We start from the raw sequence: 13,334 nt of genomic DNA on the forward strand, positions 1-13,334 counted from the left end.
CCCCATATTAAATAAGGACGTTGCTGCCGTTCTTAGTTCCTGCAGGAACTTTCAACTACAAAAAGAATGCGCAGCAAACGGTGCTACTGAAGCATCTGGAATAGTTACAAAAGGTACAGACTGAAGCCTTATAGGTACTGCGTGACTTAAAATTGTTTTTGGTTTAAGAAATCCCTACATCAATTACAAGCCTTGCATTTGAGATACCTACATGTAACTGAAATGCATTTGGGCTCATTAGCATTGCTTTGTATGAAAAATTACACTTGCATTCAGCTATCGAATTTCAATCTATTTTGTTTCATGAATGGGTGCAACTCTTTTGTTAACACATTCTTAATTAGATCAAACATTGAGAAAACAGTTGACTTAAATTGTCAGCACACTGCATACTTGCATGTTGAAAACTCAGTTTTGTGAGTTGCCTAAGATACCTGTCACTAAAGTAGCTTACTCTAGTGACTGTAGAGTGTCTTATTAGGCAATTAGTATGGAATTTAGTACACTTTTCCCAAAGTGATATTTTGTGATACTTAATGCATTTTTATGCCACCCCTTTAACAAAGTGATTTACATGCAGTAGGGAAAACATTACTATTATAAACTGCAGTTAAAACATTTTCAGTGGTGAATGAGAATATGAACTGCCCATTCTTGTTTTCCACTTCTTGTGCTTTTTCATTGCTCTTGATTATTGCAGTATATTCAGAAACCTTTCAGAGTTATTCACAAAATGTAACTTTCAAGTTGGGGGCAGTAAACTGATATGAAGAATAAAATCTTAAATAGTGATTCATATCATCATTTATCTTCCCAGAAATTGGAGTGCATTGGTGTGGGCACTCAGGTCTAAGAGAAGTGTTTCTGGTAGCTGATCAAAGCGGAAGGTGGCTAATCTTTACTAGGCCAGCATAAAGCAAAGTCCTCATACTTCCTACAGATAACGTCACAAATGTTAAAACAAATGTGTGCATTTTGGTGCGTGTGTGCAGAGTAAGCTGACTAGGTATTGTAGGAGAACGGCAGCTGCTTGGGGTCAAGGAGGAGCACAACTGGAGCCCTCTTAATCTCCCCCAGAGCCTGGGGTGAAAGGCAAAGCCTGTTCTCGCTGTGTTTTCTGCATCCAGGTACAACTGGCTTGGGACTCTTAACTTCCAGCAGCTGCTGCAGCAGAAGAAAACTAGTGGGCAACAAATGGCTTCCTTCCCCCAGAGCTCATGGACAAGGCTCTGTTTTCTGCACTGAAAAATACATTATGCACTTAGGCATAAGAAAAGCATTATTCCTCTGAATTTGCATAATTCTGACATTTTTGGTGTTTTGCGTAATGTATTCCACCTTTACCAGTCATGGTGGAGAAATAATCCTGCAGTCCTGCTCCCAGCGCTGTTTTTTTTAAGGCATTTCTTCTTATTTATTCAATTTAAAAAGAAAGATAATACAATAAATTGCTTAAAAATGAAACACACAAAAGATACAATTTTGGGCTTCTGCCTTCACAATCCCTGGGAACAATGAGCATTGTTTATTGGAAGGTAATAACATGTCCACCTTTTTGTTGATAAAAATCAGGATATTGTCCTCTGCATCTTATGATATTTTCACATGAAGCTGAAAAGTTACTAAGTATTCCAAATAGTAGCATATTTCACAGGGGGCATTTGAAAATCGTTTTCATCATTTATATATAAAATAAACTTTTGCGAGGTAGCTAAAAATGAATCGTTTTGTTTTGTTTTGTTTTTTTGTTTTGTTTATCCCCCAGTATACCTTAATTTTCCAGCAATAGTTATAGACCAGATTTGACTGTAACCACAAATCCTTATTTAACTCTTCTAAATATTTCCATTGTCTTAAAATAGCCATCCTCACAGCTAACAAAAATATAATTTCAATTCTTTATCAGATTCTTTATCAAAATCATCTTGATCTGGCATATTCTAGATCCCCAATAATGCCAGTGAGGGAGTTGGTGTCATTTTTTATTTTGTTGTCAAATTAATTTCTAAGAATACCAGCTTCTCCAAAGCTGCCACTGAATGACACTCCCACCATAAGTGGAAATAGTCAGTGCTCTGGTTTGTAGGATTTCAGGAGACAGTAAACACACACACTTTCAAGAATATATTCACTTGGTAAAGCTAAATACTTGCTTTGGAAAGCTGTGGGAGGAGAGAGCTGAATTCAGTTCCTGCTATCACTTTCTGCAGAATTATGACGCATGCAGCCCTCCTCATGACCTTCCTGTCACATCAACTCGATAACACATTAGAGTAGCATAGTAGTATAAAGGTGTAGTATAAATGATGATAAATAATATTTGAAAAAGAGGCTCATGGTGCTATAAAATTGGTACCAGCCCTGAGTATAATTTTTGAGCTTTACGGTTGGCACTGTGGGTTAAACCACAGAGCCTAGGACTTGCCGATCAGAAGGTCAGCGGTTCGAATCCCCGTGACGGGGTGAGCTCCCATTGCTCGGTCCCTGCTTCTGCCAACCTAGCAGTTCAAAAGCACGTCAAAGTGCAAGTAGATAAATAGGTACTGCTCCGGTGGGAAGGTAAATGGTGTTTCCGTGCGCTGCTCTGGTTCGCCAGAAGCAGCTTAGTCATGCTGGCCACATGACCCAGAAGCTGTACGCCGGCTCCCTCGGCCAATAAAGCGAGATGAGCACCGCAATCCCAGAGCCGGTCACGACCGGACCTAATGGTCAGGGGTCCCTTTACTTTGCCTTCACCTTTATCTGATCCTATATCTTATGGAATGGTGGAGCAGGGTACAACTTCAGCATCACAAGTTTACTTGTTAACTTACTTGTTATTTAGGTTCAGATTTTCCTCCCAAGACCTGGAAACGGTTTGAAATACATTTGTCCAATTTAGTATTGCTTTGGCTTCTACGAAAATTAATTCCGTATAGGGCACTCCATCCCGTTCCTCAACCAAACAATTTTTCCGTTCCCCCTGCCAGCAGGTAGCCACAATATGTGACCATTGAGCATTGGACTGTTTTGGATTCATTGCTTGAGATTCCCCCCCCCCTTTGTATTTCCTCCCTTTTTTGTATTTCTGCAAATATTCAGGTTCTACTGAAGTTGCTGGTGCCTATATCTTGTACATAGATGGTTTTATGTCAGCTGGTCTATATGCTTGTTGACAATCTCAAAGAACAAAGTTTAGAGAGGCAAGGCTTATCCTTGCAGAAGCCATGCTTGTGCTGCTTCAGCAGGGTTTGTTGTTCTACATGCCTGGTTATTTTATCTTAAACAAAACTTTTCACCTGTTTTCCTTGGACAGCTGTTAAGCTAACTAGCCTGTAATTTCCAGGATCCTCCCAGGTCTTTCTTTAAAAAATAGGTGTTAACATTGGGCACTTGCAGTCTTCAAATACAGGGACTGTTCTAAGGGACAAGTTAAATGTGTTTTATTTTTGTTTGTTTTTTAATCTCCAGTTTCATATTTGAGTACTTTGAAAACTCTTGGTGAATGCCATTTGGACCCTGTAATTTGTCTTTTTATTCTATTAGGTCTGGAACTTCATTTCTCATTGCCACTGTTTGCCTCAGTTTCTCACATTCTTTTCCTAGTCAAGTTAGTTCAGGCAGGAAGATGTAAATAATTCATTTAGTTTCTCTGAAATCTGCTCCTGCTTTACCACACCTCTGAGCCCTTTGTCATTCAGGGTTCAACCACCACTGCTACTAATGTTGTCTTTTAATGTTGATGGTTTTTATGTTTTTAGCAACGTACCCCTCAAATTCTTTTCTAAAGCATCCCTTATTGTCAGCTTGCATTTCTTTTGCCAAAGTTTGCATTCCTCTTTTGTTCTTTTTTGAAGGAAGTTCTTGTTTCTAATTGCATCATTGACTCTGCTAATTAACCACGCTGGCATCTTCTTCATCTCTGTGGTACCTTTCCTGATCTCCATTAGGGCTGGGCGATAACTGGTTTTCAATATCACGATATATCGCCAGCTAAACATCATGATATATCAATATATCACGATATGCAGAGGTGGCCTGCAAGGCCTCGCTGGAACAGGCTGCCATAGCTTCTACCACTGCCTCCCACTACCGCAAGGGGCACTTGCAGGCCACAGCCACTTCTTGCCACCATAGCAAGGCCTTATAAGTCTCATTTATTGTGTCGCCACAAGGCCTCACAGGCTGCCACTACTATTGCCATCTCCCGTCGCTAGTGCAAGGCCTCACAGGATGCCGCTACTCCTGCCATCACCTTCTGTCGGTGACGCGAGTCCCCGCAGGCCACCACTGCTTCTGCTGCCAAATCCTGGCACCACTGTGAGGCATCTCAGGCCAATGCTGTTACTGTTGCCACTTCCCATCGCCACTGTGAGGCCTCGCAGTCCACTGCCACTTCGTGTCACTGCCGTGAGGCCTTGCAGGCTGCCACCACTACTGCCTCCACCTGCCGTCATTGCGTGGTCTCGCAGGCTGCTGCTGCTATTGCTGCTGCGAGTCCTCGCAGGCTGCCACCGCCCCTCGGTCATCACTCACAGACCACCACTGTTTGTGCCACTGCTACTGCTGCCCCCTCCAGTTGCCACCACAAGGATGCGCAGGCCACCACTGATTGTGCTGCCACCGCCAGGCTGTCGCCGCTACTGCCAACATGTATCGTGGTCGTGGCAAGCTGTTTCTGCCACTGCTGCTTCTGCCTCCTAGCAGGCCATTTTGACTTGCCTGCTGATGAAACTGAGTGTGTGGTGATTGATAAGATTGTCATTTATCCATTTTAGACCCCTAAGTAGTAGCAGTTGCCAGGATGTTGTCCTGTTTGCATATGTATAATTCCATCCTTATTTTAGTCATTGTGGTAGATTGCAATGTTTCGCTGGTGATATTGTGATGTTTAGTTGGTGATGTGAGGTTTAGCTGCTGATAACACTTGCAATGTTTAGCTGGTGAGTTACCGCGATGTTGAAACCCAGATATCGCTTAGCCCTTACACACATTGTGATTTGTGATATATTGCCAGCTCAAATATTATGAATCAGTTATCACGATGTGTACTTCAAACCGGTGTTGGACGATATATTGATATATCGCCCAGCCCTAATCTCCATATGCGCTCCAGTTGAGCTTCTAATGCTGTGTTTCTGAATGACTCCCAAGCAATTTGGAAAGATTCAATCTTCTTGACTTTGCCTTAGAATCATAGAATCATAGAGTTGGAAGAGACCACAAGGGCCATCGAGTCTAACCCCCTGCCAAGCAGGAAACACCATCAGAGCACTCCTGACATGGTTGTCAAGCCTCTGCTTGAAGACCTCCAAAGAAGGAGACTCCACCACACTCCTTGGCAGCAAATTCCACTGTCGAACAGCTCTTACTGTCAGGAAGTTCTTCCTAATGTTTAGGTGGAATCTTCTTTCTTGTAGTTTGGATCCATTGCTCCGTGTCCGCTTCTCTGGAGCAGCAGAAAACAACCTTTCTCCCTCCTCTATGTGACATCCTTTTATATATTTGAACATGGCTATCATATCACCCCTTAACCTCCTCTTCTCCAGGCTAAACATGCCCAGCTCCCTTAGCCGTTCCTCATAAGGCATCGTTTCCAGGCCTTTGACCATTTTGGTTGCCCTCCTCTGGACACGTTCCAGTTTGTCAGTGTCCTTCTTGAACTGTGGTGCCCAGAACTGGACACAGTACTCCAGGTGAGGTCTGACCAGAGCAGAATACAGTGGCACTATTACTTCCCTTGATCTAGATGCTATACTCCTATTGATGCAGCCCAGAATTGCATTGGCTTTTTTAGCTGCCGCGTCACACTGTTGGCTCATGTCAAGTTTGTGGTCAACCAAGACTCCTAGATCCTTTTCACATGTAGTGCTCTCAAGCCAGGTGTCACCCATCTTGTATTTGTGCCTCTCATTTTTTTTGCCCAAGTGCAATACTTTACATTTCTCCCTGTTAAAATTCATCTTGTTTGTTTTGGCCCAGTTCTCTAATCTGTCAAGGTCGTTTTGAAGTGTGATCCTGTCCTCTGGGGTGTTAGCCACCCCTCCCAGTTTGGTGTCAATTGCAAATTTGATCAGGATGCCCTTGTGTCCATCATCCAAGTCGTTGATAAAGATGTTGACTAAGACCGGGCCCAAGACAGAACCCTGTGGCATCCCACTAGTCACTCTTCTCCAGGATGAAGAGGAACCATTGATGAGCACCCTTTGGGTTCGGTCAGTCAGCCAGTTACAAATCCACTGAGTGGTAGCATAGTCAAGACCGCATTTTACCAGCTTCTTTACAAGAATATCATGGGGCACCTTCCTTTTTACCAATCGCTTATTTTGGGGAGGTTTCCTTTTTTGAAATGTGACCATGTTGGATTTTGGGGACAATTAGCTGTTTACATGTGTATTTAATTTAATGGCAATATGGTCACTTATTCCCAGCTAATTCAATAACACTTATATTTCATACCAGGTTCTGGGCACCACCTAAGTCAAGGGTCACCATCCTTTTGGTCAGTTCCTTGACCAACTGTTCTAAGGCACATTCATTTGGAATATCTAGATCTACTTATTTATTTAGGTTGTTGTTATTATTATTAATTATTATAAATTTATTACCTACTCTTCACCCTAAGGTCTCAGGTTGCTTTATACTTGTTTCTAAACTGGACTCTCCTTCCTTGGAGGTTTCTAAGCAGAGGTTGGATGGCTACCTGTCATTGATGCTTTAAGCATGGGGTTGGACTAGATGACCCTTTCAAATCTACAATTCTATGTTCATATGTTTAAGTCTCTTTGAGTTTCATTTAAAAATAATAGAATAGAAATTTTATGCTTATGCCTTTTTTTGTAATTGGAACACGTGTAGTCAGTCTGTCTGAGGATAGTTGAAGTCGGCCATTAGTACAATTCCTCTTTTGGGTGCTTCCTTGATTTCATTCTTCATTGCAATGTCTTCATGAACATTTTGATCAGGGAGCTGTTAGCATGCCTGCAGAACTAATCACCACCTATAGCAATTATGTGGAGGGATCTGCCCTTTTGAGAGTTCTTTTTCTTGAACTCAGTGCCCTCTTCAACGTGAAGAGCAACACCATCTCCGCTGAGTCCCCTCCTGTCCTTCCTATAGGGTCCATATCCAGTGATAACAGGGTCCCACTGGTTATCCATTGCACCAGCTGTATTAACACTGTCCTCTAAGACCAGGCATTCCAGTGTGCCCACCTAGGCTCAGAGGCTTCCAGCACTAGTGTGTAAACACTTACAGTTTCCCTTGTCAAGGGTGTGCAGGACTCTGGAAGAATAAAACACATTTTCAGTATTAAAGCTCCCATTTCTTACAGTACCTATTAAGTGTGCCAACTATTTTTAAAACAAAAAACAAACAAAAAACAAGAATGTAAGGGCCATAGAAGATCTGAGGAATGTTCTCTTGATACGCAAGGTGTATGAAGACTATTTGAAAATGTAAACATGCAAAATATTAAAAGGCTGCTTTTTTAATAGGGTATGAAACCTCTCAAACATAAAAGCCAATTTCCTTTCTTGTCTGCTTTTGAAGGAGGTAAAACTTAGTTTTGCTTCCAAATTCAAATTAGCCCCCTAAATCAGCCTCCTAAATATAGAAGTCCATATTTGAACATGGATATTTAAACAGTATGCTCTTCAGCAATATTTGAGTGTTTATATTACTGAAAAGTTTATTTTAGACATGTTCAGAATAATTGTACCAACTCAAAGGGAAGGATATAGTTATTGGTTCTTCAAGAATCACATCTTTTGTGATGAAAACATAGGACTTTAAAGTAAAACTATTCCATCCACTGAAATGGGTCATTTGTTTCCTATATGCACTTTGCATATCTGTGAACACTGCTCCATGACAACAACAACAACAACAACAACAACAACAACAACAACAACAACTTATTATTTATACCCTGCCCATCTGGCTGGGCTTCCCCAGCCTACTCTGGGCGGCTTCCAAAAAAAATATTAAAATACTGTACTACATCAATCATTAAAAGCCTCCCTAAACAGGGCTGCCTTCAGATGTCTTCTAAAAGTCTGGTAGTTGTTGTTCTCTTTGACATTTGGTGGGAGGGCATTCCACATCTGGTGGGAGGGCACCACTACCTAGAAGGCCCTCTGCCTGGTTCCCTGTAACTTGGCTTCTCGCAGTGAGAGAACCGCCAGAAGGCCCTCAGTGCTGGACCTCAGTGTCCGGGTAGAACGATGGGGGTGGAGACGCTCCTTCAGATATACTCAATACAGAATTGATTTTTGTTTTGTCTTTCAACATGAGTAAAAATTGCACATTAATTCTAAAATCATACAGGTGATCTTTTAAATTGGCTCATTTTTGAATATCCAAGGAAGACTAATTTCAGTGTTTCTCTCATTTATTCGTATAAACATTTAAATGTTTCAGGAAAACATTACATAGAAAAGGTGAAATTAATTTCTGCTGTACACTTATTTTTCACTTTTGAGGTAAGTTGGAACAAGGAAACCAGCTATTCATATACTGTAATTGTGTTTCACCTTGAAAGGTTGGCCAGGATCAAAGAACCACTCAACTAGTTATTTGTGTTTCAGACTTGCGTGTCTTGTACGCTGTTCTGTCCCAGTGCAAAAGGCAGACTACTTTTGAAATAGTTGGGAATGTTAAGAGCAGCTTTTTGAGATGGCACTCTTATTGGAAATGTGCATTTCTTTGGTTTGCTATCAAGTTAAGCTCTCAAATAGTACAAAATGGCTGGTATCAGTTCCTACATTCACTGAAAACCATTTACTGCTAGCTAACGCTGGCATTTCTAGTTGGAATAACCACTTTTAATAGGCTTCGCTTAATCTTTAAGAATGGCCAAACTGGGGGAAAAACTATTTTCAAACGATAGAGCTTGATTGGAGTGCTGTGACTGGAAGACAGATAGGTTTAGAATAGTTCTTATGTTGCTTCTTGTAAGGGCTAGTCCAAAGGGTAGAGGCTTTGAGCATAGTCAAACTTTTCTCAAACAGTATTCTAGCATAAGGGGTGAAATAGCCCTGCATGAATAGCAGGTGTGTCTCCATGTAGAAGTGCATTTTTTAGATTAGGCCATAGAACACACATAAACCTTTAAATCTTACAGAGTCCTTGCTTCTTTTCTCAGAGTTGGACTCTAGTTATCCCTGTTTAATTACTTCCTTTTAAATATTTTATGAAGGTTGTTTAGTAATACTTTGTGAGTAGCAACCTATCTTGTCTTGTTGCTCCCCCCCCCTTTATTTGAAATACATTAAGTGTACACTAATAAAATGGTCAAGAAACTGGCGTTAGAAGTTTGTGGTACAATACAAATCAATATATTAAGTAGTCATTACTTAAATGTAGTAAACTTGCTCTTCTTGCAATACACAAAATGAGTATTTCTACATAACATAGTAAATATGTTCTGAACTAAGCAATATTGCGCATTTGAGGCTGACCTCTGGTGCTGCAGCGGCATCATTTGAAAGGAGAAACAAGTTCTCAATGTTGGGGCAGGGTTTGTAATAACATATAATCCAATTATGAGCATTTAAATTTGTCTTCTGCTTGAATGCTGGATTATGAAAAAGGAGTAATCACATGTAAACTTTTTCAGCAGGGAAAAGTAGGGTGGATGTCAGAAATGACAAGCAGATAAAACTTGTTTGAGTTGTCTGCTGCTGAATACAAAATGCCACATTTTAAAATATGGCAAAATGAATTTCTCTCCATGGTAAACCTGAGCTTTAAAATTGGCAGTTATTGAATTGCAAATCTCCTTACTGAACTCTTAAGATAAAAATTTATTAGTTGGCAAGTAGAAACACTTCTCCTTTTGCAAGAAAGGCACCCAGTTTCACTGATCTCCCCATCCAATCTTCACTGGTCTTTCATGGCAGCCCTCTGCACCACATCCCATAATGCTCAGGAGGACCCTCCTGCCCCTAGGAGCAGCTGGGCGGGGGACTTCAGAGGTCAGGGGAAATCCGTGATACCTAGCAGTTCTTCCACTTGCCTAATGTATACATGTAGCCTACTTTATTTATGTAGCATTTAGAAAGTATAAATACTAATTTAAAATAGTAAGTTGCAAATTCTCTTCTAATTACAGAAATGTGCTTTCATTTGTTTTGATTATTAAGATACAGGATGATGTGCCTCTAATTTAACGCTTGTAGACTTAGTCACAATGTTATAAGCCATTTTGTTTGGTCTTTGTCCAGAGCAGTGGCATAGAATTATTTATTTTTAAAACTTAAAAAAATATATATGTGAGCACAGGGTCTCTGACCAATTAAATTCATGTTGTGCTGTTGTTGGTATGACATCTCCTGCTTACAAAACTAGGCCACATTGGGCTTTTGAAGAAAGCTCCTCATCGGGCCAACACACTGAGCATCTTGAAATGGATTCAAGAGTCCTCTATTCAAGATGATCTCTAATCTCTTGGGAACTACATGTTTTTAAGTTTTATCACATGCTCCAGGGCAACAGTTGTGCCCCATTCGGTGTTATACTGAAAAAAGTTGAAATGCAAACATCCAGTAGCTTTTTTTAAAAAAAAAAAAGCCCAACAAAATTGGTCTCATTTTTCTGTGTACCACATGTTGGAGGTGTCCAAATTACAGTACATCCTGCTTATAGTATCGTTTGAATTGAGACATAAATGTTGGCTTTCCGTCATACTGGATAATATCTAGGTATATACTGTATATACTGGCTGTCACAGTAGACAAAACAAACTTGCATCGAAATGCCACTTTAACATACACAAAAGCACCAAAGCGGTTGACTTGGTTATAATTGTGAACTATTAAGTTACACAAAAAGGGTGCTCAGGGTACCAAACCATGACAACCAATAGGACAATGACATCACTATCTCATTGTACTCTCTTGAGAGGCCTGTTCACTGCTTAAACAAGGGCCACAGTTTGCGTAGATACACCTTGGGCCCATTCTGGCAAGAACTAGCCATGTCTAAGTCCCATTGAAAGCACTTAAATGCTTAACACCCATTGATTTTGATGGGACTTAAATATGTCTAACTTTCTCTGGAATTGAATCTTTATGATCTGAGGATATAATTCTTTTCCATCTTGTTCCTGAGTATATGGAGATCCGACTGACCATCCTTAAAGGTTTGTAATTATTGCTGAGATACATAAGAAGCAGTTTGAGCACTGAAAAGCATTATATATAAATGCTGCATTTTTGTTGTTGTGGGAAACCATAATAAAATACACAAGGAGCAATTTGCCTTTCATTCAGTTTTGCTGAACAACATTCCAGAGGTCACTGGAGTTCATGTACATGTGTTTTGTCTTTTCTTTTAAACAGTGCATCTGGTGCGAGTGTTGTAGCCATTGACAACAAAATAGAACAGGCGATGGTAAGTAGAGAACTGAACTGTTTAATTCTTAAAGAGCGCTGGGTTTGTAGCCTGCTGTCGTCATTTTTGCATAACCTACATTGATGGATTGTAAGGACACAACAGGAAGAGATGTTAAAGGTAGAAAATCATAAAGCAGACACAAGCAATTGTTTGTCTCTTGAGGACTCCGTATAGGTGGAAAAGAGCAGTTTACATGGTAATAATATGGTATCATGTATAGCATGAACATGTTAGGCTTCAACCTGCTGCTTGCCTTCACTGTGCCCTTGTGCCATGCCATTTATGCAATTCTATTATGAGCAAAGAAGCACCAATTGTAAAGTCATCTTGGAAGTTCATGTAGTGCCATTCCAAATGTGTTCAGGCACTTTCAGGGGGTGGGTGGGAGAATCCATGTGTAAACCGATATATTACTACAGTGAAGTTAATGTACAGTGGTACCTTGGGTTACATATGCTTCAGGTTACAGACTCCGCTAACCCAGAAATAATATGTCGGGTTAAGAACTTTGCTTCAGGATGAGAACAGAAATCGCACGGCGGTGGCAGCAGCAGGAGGCCCCGTTAGCTAAAGTGGTGCTTCAGGTTAAGAACAGTTTCAGGTTAAGAACAGACCTCCAGAACGAATTAAGTACGTAACCAGAGGTACCACTGTACATCATACCCAGGTCCAAAAGTTTTAGCTTACACCAAGACAATGCTAATTCTCTAGTAGGACTGCCTTTACTTTAGCACATCATTATTTGGTATGATCAAAAGCATTGCTTTGCTATCCAAAATCTTTGACATGTTGGCCATTGCTTCAGTACCAAGCCTGTGTAGACCTTGTCTCAGGCCCAGGAGTTTTGTTAGAATAAAGTTTTATGCTCAGACAAAAAGGCAGCTGGCTCCTGGCCGGGCTCCCTGACTGGATTAGCCCTCTGAGGCCCGGGGCAAGTGTACTTGGCTGCCACTCTCCCCTTCCTGTTCAGTACTGCATCCAGACATTTTAAAAAATAGCACGTGTAAGGATTTTAGTTTACAAAAGGCTTGGGAGCTAGAGGAAGAGCTGTTACATCTTCATGCTTTCCAGCCATCCAGTTTTGGAGGAAAAAAATGAAGGGAGAACAAATTCTACTGAAAAAAATAGTAGGGCAAACCATGGACAGAAAACAGTGTTTCTTTCTGCCCTGAGTCTAAGCGAATATTGATCCGAATGCATTATTCTATTCCATGAAATGCCAAAGTCAGTAGTCTACTTCAATGTTCCAAACTAATGTACTGTTTCCTGTTGTGTTGGCTCCCACCAGTTATGCGAAGATACTTTTGGGCTCCGGAAACAGCTTCATTTCCAAGTTGCTTGAAATTATTTATTGAAAACATTTTATAACCTGCCTTCCCTCATAAATGTACATCAGATCACTATAGGAATGGTAAAACTGGTTTGTTTTTACTAGCTTAGTCATAATGAAAAAGTAAAAAAGCAGCTGCTGCAAAAAGCCCAGGAAATGGAGTGCCTTCCTCTAATATGTGAAAGGCAGAAAAATAGATGCTAAGTGGTCTGCTCTCAGGAGAGTGTTGCAAAGACTGAGCCCTGCCAGTGAAAAATGCCCTGTGATCAGTTGCCACCTACTTAATCTCTAAAGGCAGGAACAGGCTCTCTGGAGATAGAGCTGAATGGTCAGGTCCATCCAGGGGAATGTGATCCTCCAGTCTTTCCATGGGTTTTCTGATAAGAAAAGTGTTGCCACTCAAAACGCGTCAGTTCAAGTTGGGCAAGGCTAGCAAGCCCCATATTTTTAATCAGTATTTATGGTCATATGATGGAGAGCTGGTGGGGATCCCTGTGGTGCAAGTGGATTAGTTTCCAGAGTACCAGCTCTGTTAGCCTCAGTGTCACTGCTGCAAACAAGAGTAGACAAAGATTTTGTTTGTACGTAATCATAAAGAATGTACAGAATTCAAAGCTAAGCAATATGG

At 40.8% G+C, this 13,334-nt stretch overlaps 1 protein-coding gene across 3 annotated transcripts in view; it reads left to right on the forward strand.

The window, feature by feature from the left end:
• Positions 1-13,334, forward strand: part of TSC22D2 (TSC22 domain family member 2) — a 38,358-nt gene that overhangs the window by 22,637 nt on the left and 2,387 nt on the right. For 2 of the 3 annotated variants that reach the window (XM_053390269.1, XM_053390270.1), the window contains one exon: positions 11,322-11,373. In XM_053390269.1, the coding sequence (XP_053246244.1) occupies positions 11,322-11,373 (52 nt within the window). Of the gene's footprint in view, positions 1-11,321; positions 11,374-13,334 lie in introns of those variants that run through there. The other variant, XR_008330703.1, reaches the window with a different exon arrangement.

Source organism: Podarcis raffonei, chromosome 5 (genome assembly GCF_027172205.1).
Source record: "Podarcis raffonei isolate rPodRaf1 chromosome 5, rPodRaf1.pri, whole genome shotgun sequence".
NCBI lineage: Eukaryota > Metazoa > Chordata > Lepidosauria > Squamata > Lacertidae > Podarcis > Podarcis raffonei.